We start from the raw sequence: 9,012 nt of genomic DNA on the forward strand, positions 1-9,012 counted from the left end.
TCACACAGGAACTTAGAGTGGAGCAACTCCTAGCTTGTCAGCGGCAAGGACATCCTTGGGGTTCACAATGCCTGAGATAGGTACTCAGGCTCCCTGAACAATGAATGGGGAGCGACGGGGCAAAGACTGGGAGTCACAAAAGCCAGCGTGCTCTGCAGGCAGGTGCCTAAGGTAGCCCCTGGGAGATGCTAAGCACAGGAGTGCGTCCCAAACCCGCCCCCTCACAAAGTTCAGCACCTAAATCCTGGCTGGAGGGAGGTGCATCCTTCTGACTGGGGCTCTCAGCCCCTCTCTTTGAATCAGACACAGCTGCCCCGTAACTCTGAGCCTCAGGAGGTACAGCACTCCCCCAGCACATGGGAGACCCTGGATCCAGTCTCCCTGCTCTAAAGGCGTGTTCATTATTTAAAGTCAATCAATTATGACCCTACTTGGAGCATAGCTTTTAGAAGGAGGCTCCAGCCTTCCTGTAAAGTCTCCAGATGATGGCAACTCCACCACATCCCTTGGTAAATGGTTCAGAGTTGCTCCAAGACAGGGGTAGGCAACGTGTCCGTAGTAAAAATTATGATGTCCGTGGCAATTTGAATATGGGTTGAATGACTGAAAGACATAACCCTTCCCGCAATGTCTGTCACTAAGTCCAGTAATTTTGTCAAGTGTCCGTCGCACAACATGGTGGTGCTGACCTGTGCTCCAAGAACGATTTGGGGATCTGGAAAACCAACCTTACAGTGAAAGACTCAAGAACCTCAAACTATGTAACTGAACAGGGAGACGGAGAGCAAAGCTTCCACAAAGAGTTGACTAGAAGTATCTACAGGGAGGGTGTTGATAGTTGCCAGGGACTCTTCAATCTCCTAGACAAAGGCGAAATGAGAGCCAATGGCTGGCAGCAGAAGGGAGACAAATTTGGGCGAGAAAGAAGGGGCACATTTTTAACAGTGAGGGCAATTGGCCATCGGAACAGTTTGTCCAGGGCTGTGGTGGATTCTGGGTCATTTGCAGTCTTTAAATCAGGGCTGGATGCCTCCTTCTAAATGATCCTCTCTAGCTCCGGGACAAGCCAGGGGTGTTGCCAGGGGTGGGCTCGGGCTAGAGGGGGTTCACCCCCTGCCAGATCTGAGGGAGCCTCCCGCTTGGTGAGAGCCCGCTGGCTGCCCAGCAGGGGGACGTGCAGGGAGAGTCCCCGTGGTCCGGTGTGGTGCCGCGGGCAGAGTCCATCCTGAGCGTGCCCAGTGTGCCAGGCCTGTCCCCGGTGTGGGGAGTAAGATGGAGGGAGGGGAGGGGAGGGGAGGGGGAAGGGGCTGCGGGGGAGGGAGGGAGACAGACACAGCCAGCTGCTGCCATCGGCACTGCCACACGGCTCCCTGTGCTCCCAGCCCCCCACCGCCCTTCCCTTTCCCCTCCAAACCCCCATCATAGATCCCCCAATTAATCCCTTCCCACAGTGCCCCTCAACCCTCTCCCATAGCCCCCCAACCAACCCTCTGCCATAGACCCCCCAACCCTCCTGCGGTCCCCAGCCAACGCCCCCACCACAGACCCCCATATAACCCCCAACCCTCCCCACAGCTCCTGTTTAAATCCATCCAACCCCTTTTACCCCATCCCCAAATAAACACATCCACCCACCCCCGGAGAAACCCAAACCCCACAAAACCTCCTTCTGCCACATCCCCCACCCACCACACTACACCAACCCCCTTCTCCCCACATATATCCACCTCATGGCACACCTCTCCAACTACACACCCCCAGAAAACATCACCCTGACAGCACCCCCTCACCCCACCCAGACCTCCCCCCGCCGCTGCTCATCATCCCCCCAGCTCCATTGCCTAATAAACCCACCTCTGAAAACCGTCCCTACGCCCCCATCCCCCACCATCCTCAAACCACTTCCTTCCCCACACCTCCCTCTGTCTTTACCCCAGCCCCTCCTGCCACTGCTCCAGCACCCCGACTCCCCCCAGGGCCCTTTTGTGGCCCCCAACACCCAGGTCCATCTACCCTACCCATCAGCCCGAATGCCCCCAGCTCCTGGCTACACCAACCCCCCTCTCCCTTCTTCAGTCGCTCCGGTCCCCTGGGGCTCACCCCGGAACCCCCCACAGGCCTCTCACCGCTTTACCCTGGCACCAGCATCCTACCTTCACCGTATGTGGGGCTGGGGACCTTTTTCCCCCTCCTTAGCCCTCCCCTTCCTTGTCCCCTTGGGGTGGTTGGAGGTCTGAGCCCCACTCATTGGAATGAGCAGCCCAGCAAATCTGAGAGCGGGGAGAGCCAACAGGCCAGAGCAGGGAGCTGGGCCCAGCCCCACAGGACACTGCTGTGGGGTGAGCGTGGGGCAGGCTGGCTCTCCAACCTCCCTCCCCTCCTTGCTGGGGCCTCATCTCCGCACCAGGCTGGGATAGAGACAGCCACCCCGACACCGGAGAGTGGGGCCTGACCATTTCCCTGAGCTCCCCCAAAGGGTATCTTCACCAGCCCCCTAGGGCAATGGGCCTGAGGGGGGAATCGCTGGCTGGAAAGCTCCAGCCTCTGCTATGCGGGAGATGTGACTAAAATGATCAGAATGGATTTTTTTCACCTTAAAATCTATGTATCTAGGAGCTCCTCTCCCCCCAGGAACAGCGGGTTAATGGGGAACTGTGAGTCTTGCAGGGTGGAGAGGAGGTGTGTTCACATGGGCGTGGCGGGGATTGTGAGTCTGGGCCCCTCTCTCTTTCCTCAGCTGAGTAGAAAGGAGCACAGTGCAAACCACCTCCAAAGGTTTTGACAGAAAACTGAAAACAACAGAACATTTTTTTTTGAGAGAGAGAGAAAGAGAGCGAGAGAGGGAAAAAAAAGGTGGGTGAGGTGTTACCTTTGATTGGTCCAACTTCTGTTGATGAGAGAGACAAGCTCTCATGCTTACACAGAGTTCTTCAGTCTAGGAAATGTACTCGGTGTCACAATTAAGTACAAGGTGGAACAGATAGTTTATCATAAATAGTTCAAACACATTTCAGGGGACCATTCAAGTTGAAATGTCCCATTTAGTCGGGGATTGGTCCTGCTTTGAGCAGGGAGTTGGACTAGATGACCTCCTGAGGTCCCTTCCAACCCTGATATTCTATGATTCTATGATTAACACCTGTGAGGGTTCCTTCCCCACTCTAAACTCTGGGGTACAGATGTGGGGACCCACATGCAAGATCCCCTAAGCTTATTTTTACCAGCTAGGGTTAAAAACTTTCCCAAGGCACAAATTCCACCTTGTCCTTGAACAGTATGCTGCCACCACCAAGTGATTTAGACAAAGAATCAGGGAAAGGACCACTTGGAGTTCCTGTTCCCCCAAAATATCCCCCCAAGCCCTTACACCCCCTTTCCTGAGGAGGCTTGAGAACAATATCCTAACCAATTGGTACAAAGTGAACACAGACCCAAATCCCTGGATCTTTGGACTCTGAAAAAAAATCAATCAGTTCTTAAAAGAAGAATTTTATTTTTTTTTTTAAAAAGGTAAAAATCCCCTCTGTAAAATCAGGTTGGAAGATAACTTTACAGGGTAACAAAAGATGAACAAAACACAGAGGAACCTCCTCGAGCCTTAGTGTCAAAGTTACAACAAAACAGGGATAAATCTCCCTCCAGCAAAGGGAAAATTCACAAGTTGAGAGACTGGTTCAGAATGGTTTGGAGGACATGGATTGATGTCCGGTCCCTCTTAGTCCTAAGAGCAAAGGAACACAGAAACAAAGAACCGAAAACAAAGCCTCCCACCCCAGATTTGAAAGTATCTTTTGTCCCCATTGGTTCCTTTGGTCAGGTGCCAACCAGGTTCCTCCTTACATATAAGGAGGAATTTTAGGCTACCCTTAGGGTTATGACACACACACACACCCCAGTCATCGGAGGGAGGGTGGGAAATGCTGCTCTGTGTGTGTGTGGGGGGAGCGGGGCTTAGTTGGTTACAGTTTGTTGTAATAAGCCATAAATCTAGTGTCTCTATTCGGTTCATGATTTTTAGTGTCTTGCAAAGTTATGAATTTAAGTTCCCAGGCTCATCTTTTGACAGGGTTGTGCAGATTTCTTTTGAGAATGAGGACTGAGAGGTCAGATGTAGAGTGAAGGCTTTGTGAAAAGTATCATTAAACAATTACAATCCACACTCGATGGGGATCACATTCTGAAAGAAATCTTTCCTGAACCCCCACTTCTGGCTTTCAAACAACCCCCCATCCTTTCCAACCTCACCATCAGAAGCAAGTTCCCCACAGATCAGGACACACCAACTCAAAGCCGCATCAGACCCTGCCAGAACAACAGATGCAAAAGCAGCGGACATATCTCCTCTGCTACAATGAGCAATACTTCCCCCAACACACCTTTCAAGATCCATGGGTCCTATCTGTGCCTATCATGACATGTGGTGTACCTCATCCAGTGAATCAAATGCCCAGACAACAGCTATGTGGGTGAAACCAGACAATCACTATGCTCTCAAATGAACTGACACAGAAAAATGATAAAAGACAAACATTGTATTACCTTTGGGTGAACACTTTTCACCAAGAGATCACTCTATAGCAGTCCCTTGAAATATGTTAACTACTTATGTTAAACAATCTGTTCCACCTTGTATTTAGCTGACACACTGAGTACATTTCCAAGTCCTGAAGAAGAGCTCTTCTGTCTAAGCTTGAGTCTCTCACCAGCAGAAGATGGTCCAATAAAAGATATTACCTCACCGGCCTTGTATGATGGGATCCCTGGGGTACAACCTGGAGCTCTGGGACCTCTGTGTCCCCTTAACACTCCAGCCTGGGCTGTCTCTCACAATAGTATGCCAGTGATAAGCAGCAAACCCCTCCAGGTGCTGTGATCACTCAGCCATCAGCTTGTGGAGACCCACACCCAGTTAAATTGCATGAATGTTCTCCAAGCCAGTCATGAATTATACAGAGAGAGGCACCAGTCAATCACCCCAGCCTTGCACCCTAGAAACATACCGTCTTACACTGCTCAAGACTCCTTTGGACAGTACAAGCTCATTAATTAGTTGGCCACGCCAACAAATGAAAGTAGACGTGCAACAGCCTTGTGAAGCTGAGCTGAGATTCCCCAAGCACTTCAACCAAAACCACACTGTTTTAGGTAAAATATAAAAACGATTTATTAACTACAGAAAGATAGATTTTAAGTGATTATAAGAAGCAGGCATAGAGATCAGAGTTGGTTACATAAGAAATACAAATAAATTTGCAGTCTAAATTCTACAAATGAAGCAACATTTGAATCAAACAGTTTCTCACCCTAATAAATGTTACAGGCAGCTCACAGTTCTCTATACACAGGCTGGAATCCTTTCCCAGCAGGGGACCAATTTTCCCCAGTTCAAAGTCTTTGTCTTCCAGACGATCTTCCAGGTGTTAAGATGGTGGAGGAGAGAGGCCAAGTGGTGATGTCATTGACCCTCCTTATACTTTCTCTCCAGGTGCTAGAAAGATCCTTGTTGTGAGGTGGGGTCGGGCAGTACCCATTGTGTACCTGCCCTCTGAGGAGTCTCTGGGAGAGTGGATTCTTCTTGATGGGCCATCAACGCCTGTCTGGCCAGCGATGGGTGCCCCTTTGTTGTTATGAAAGGCCACTGTGGCCATCTCCCAAACTCACTATATTTCAGTAACACATTTAGCAATTCTTTATAACATCACATACAATGATAGTACCCACAATTCAACAGGATAGTAATGTTCAGCAGATCCAGACTTCTCAAATGATCCCTCCCAAGGCATACTTTGTACCAAACACAGCATCCTCCTATCCCAGTGGTGAATAGGGGGGTCCAGGGTGCTATTTTGAGGTACAGAGGGTCACAGCTTGTCTTTGTAATATTCTGGGACCAACACAGCCACAACAACAGTGCATGACTTTTTTTTTTTTTATTTTTTATTTTACAGTTTCCATCTGAAGGTTTTCAGATGTCAGTTGCCAAAAAGCAAAAAAAAAATAAAAAATCATTTTTCAGGTTTCAGTTATTTTGATAAAAGTCAAAATCTTCTCTCCCCTCCTCCCCCTGAAAAAATTCCAACCATCTGTATCACTCTTAAATTTATATATGTATGTGTGTGTGTGTGTGTGTGTGTGTGTGTGTGTGTGTGTGTGCAAGCACACACATCTCTTGTACACTGCATTTCTGTATCAGGGCCCACTTAGACCCTCCTTCTTTCACAATAGAAAGCAGATTGATTGATCCTCATTTCATTCAACTAGTCTGACTTCTTTGTGAGGGCCAGACATTTCCTGACAGCTTTTCTCAGGGCCACCTTGACCTCTCTGTTTCTCAGGCTGTAGATGAGGGGATTGGCCAGAGGAGTCAGGACTGTGTAGCAGACAGAGAACACTTTGTTCAGGGCTCTCAGGTTGCTGGATTTTGGTAGCATGTAGACAATCATTATGGTCCCATAGAAAAGTGTTACCACAATGAGGTGAGAGAAGCAAGTGGAAAAGGCCTTTTGCCTCCCGGTGGTGGAAGGGATTCTCAGGATGGTGCTAACGATACAAACATAGGATGTCAAGGTTAATAGAAATGGGGAAACTGCATCTGGGAAGGTAAATATGTAAAGAACCAGCATAATCTGGCTGGTGTCACTGCAGGAGAGCTTTAGCATTGGGATGAGATCACAAAAGAAATGATCCATTACATTGGGGCCACAGAAAATTAATTGTGACATAAAACAGATCATGATTGTACAAAGTAGAAATCCACTTATCCAACACCCAGCTGCTAGCTGGAGGCACAACTTGCCATTCATACAGGTTCCATAGTGCAGTGGTTTGCATATGGCTAAATACCGATCATAAGACATCACTGCCAGGAGATAACACTCTGTAGTTGTTAGAAAACAAAAGAAAGAAAACTGTGTCATGCAGCCCCCCACAGAAATGGTTCTGTCCCCAGTCAGGAGACTGGCCAGCATCCTGGGCAGGAGGGCAGAAGTGTAGCAGGTCTCCAGGCAGGACAAGTTCCCCAGGAAGAAGTACATGGGGGTGTGAAGGTGCTGATCAGTCACAACTAGAGCAATGATGAGGAAGTTCCCTGCCATGGTCACAATATAGATCACTAGGAAAACCAGAAAGAGAAGGATCTGCAGTTCAGGGAGATCCCCAAACCCCAGGAGGATGAATTCTGTCACATCTGTTTGATTTTCCACATCTCCTTTCTCCATGAGCTGCATCCTGTGATCGTGAAAAGTAATGAACATTGAAAGATTTGGCTGGACCTTGAAATTAGATAGATTTCCATCTTTTGATCCCATAAGAGTTCCCACTGCAAACTGAGAGCTGGGTTTATATTCTCTCACAACAGAGAACCTTCTTCACTTCAGAGAGATTCCCCCACCCCAAAGAGCTGTCACCCAGTTAACTTGCCCCTCTTCTGCCCCATACCCCAACTTTTTTCATTAATTGATTCTTAGATTTAAGACCAAAAGGGACCATTTGGGGATGGAGGTTGGCACAACTGAATAAAAGAGCTTTAAACTAGAAACTTGGGGGAGATGATAAGTAATCTCCAAGTCTGATTCTAAGATTGAGAGGGAGGAAAATCAAGTCAGAAAGGATACAGCAATGGAGAAAGGAGCCACAGTGGGTCGTGGAATGGACATTAAGAGGAAGGATAGGGACACTGGAAGGATAGGTGACACTGGAAGAAGAATAACTGTACCCGATCAGGCAAGGAATGTGGGCGAAGCCAAGCAGCAACAGATAAGATGTTTGTACACCAACGCAAGGAGCCTGGGTGACAAAATGGGTTAACTAGAACTACTGGTGCTGGAAGTGAAACCAGATATTATAGGGATAACAGAAACATGGTAGAGTAATAATCATGACTGGAGTACAGGTATGGATGGGTGGATGCTGTTCAGGAAAGACAGAAATAAAGGCAAAGGTGGTGGAGCAGCATTGTATATTACTGATGAGGTAGACTAAAGAAATTAGAAGTGATGGAATCGATAAGACAGAGTCTGTTTTGGCTAAAATCACTTTGGGGAAGAAAGCTTCTGGAGGTTCTCCCAGGATAATCTTGGAGTCTGCTACAGACCACCAGGATCCAATATGGATAGAGACCTCTTGTTAATGTTTGTAATGAAACAAATACTACTGTGAATTGTGTGATTAAGGGAGACTTTGATTTCCCACATATAGATTGGGGGACAAGTGCTACAAAAAGTAATTTTCCCTCTGCTGATACTCACACCTTCTTGTCAACTGTTGGAAATGGGCCACCTTGATTGCATTGGCCTTGTTGGCACGACAACAGTAATTTTCCTTCCCTTCTTGTCAACTATTGAGAATAGACCACTTCCACCTTAATTGAATTGGCTTGTTAGCACTGATCCCCCACTTGGTAAGGCAACTCCTATCTTTTCATGTGCTAGAATATATATTCTGCGTACTGTATTTTTCACTCCATGCATCTGATGAAGTGGGTTTTAGTCCATGAAAGCTTATGCCCAAATAAATGTGTTAGTCTCTAAGGTGCCACAGGGACTCCTCATTGTTTTTGCTGATACAGAGCAACACGGCTACCACTCTGAAACTAATAATAGTAGGGCCCAGGTTTTCCTGGATGTGATTGCTGACAGATTTCTTCACCAAATAGTTGCTGAACCAAGAAGAGGTGATGCCGTTTGAGATTTGGTATGGGTGAGCAATGAGGACCTCATCGAAGAACTGGTTGTAGGGGACAACCTTGGTTCGAGTGATCATGAGCTAATTGAGTTTCAACTAAATGGAAGGATAAACAAAACTCGATCTGCAACTAGGGTGTTTGATTTCAAAAGGGCTAACTTAAAAAAAATTAAGGGAATTATTTGGGAAGTGGACTGGCGCGAAGAACTTCAGGATCTTAATGTGGAGGAGGCTTGGAATTACTTGGTAGAAGTAGCAGAAGCTATCTGAAGCCAGCATCCGAAGCAAGGGGAAAAAATTCATAAGGAAGGGTTGCAGACCAGCCCAGAC

General features: G+C 47.7%; 1 protein-coding gene across 1 annotated transcript; it reads right to left on the reverse strand.

Moving 5' to 3' along the window:
• Nucleotides 1–6,257: 6,257 nt before the first annotated feature.
• LOC140897649 (olfactory receptor 10A7-like) lies at nt 6,258–7,307 on the reverse strand. The gene has a single exon (XM_073310529.1). The coding sequence runs from the start codon at nt 7,305–7,307 to the stop codon at nt 6,258–6,260; it is 1,050 nt and encodes a 349-aa protein (XP_073166630.1).
• Between the last annotated feature and the right edge of the window lie 1,705 nt (nt 7,308–9,012).

Source organism: Lepidochelys kempii, chromosome 14 (assembly GCF_965140265.1).
Source record: "Lepidochelys kempii isolate rLepKem1 chromosome 14, rLepKem1.hap2, whole genome shotgun sequence".
Classification (NCBI taxonomy): domain Eukaryota; kingdom Metazoa; phylum Chordata; order Testudines; family Cheloniidae; genus Lepidochelys; species Lepidochelys kempii.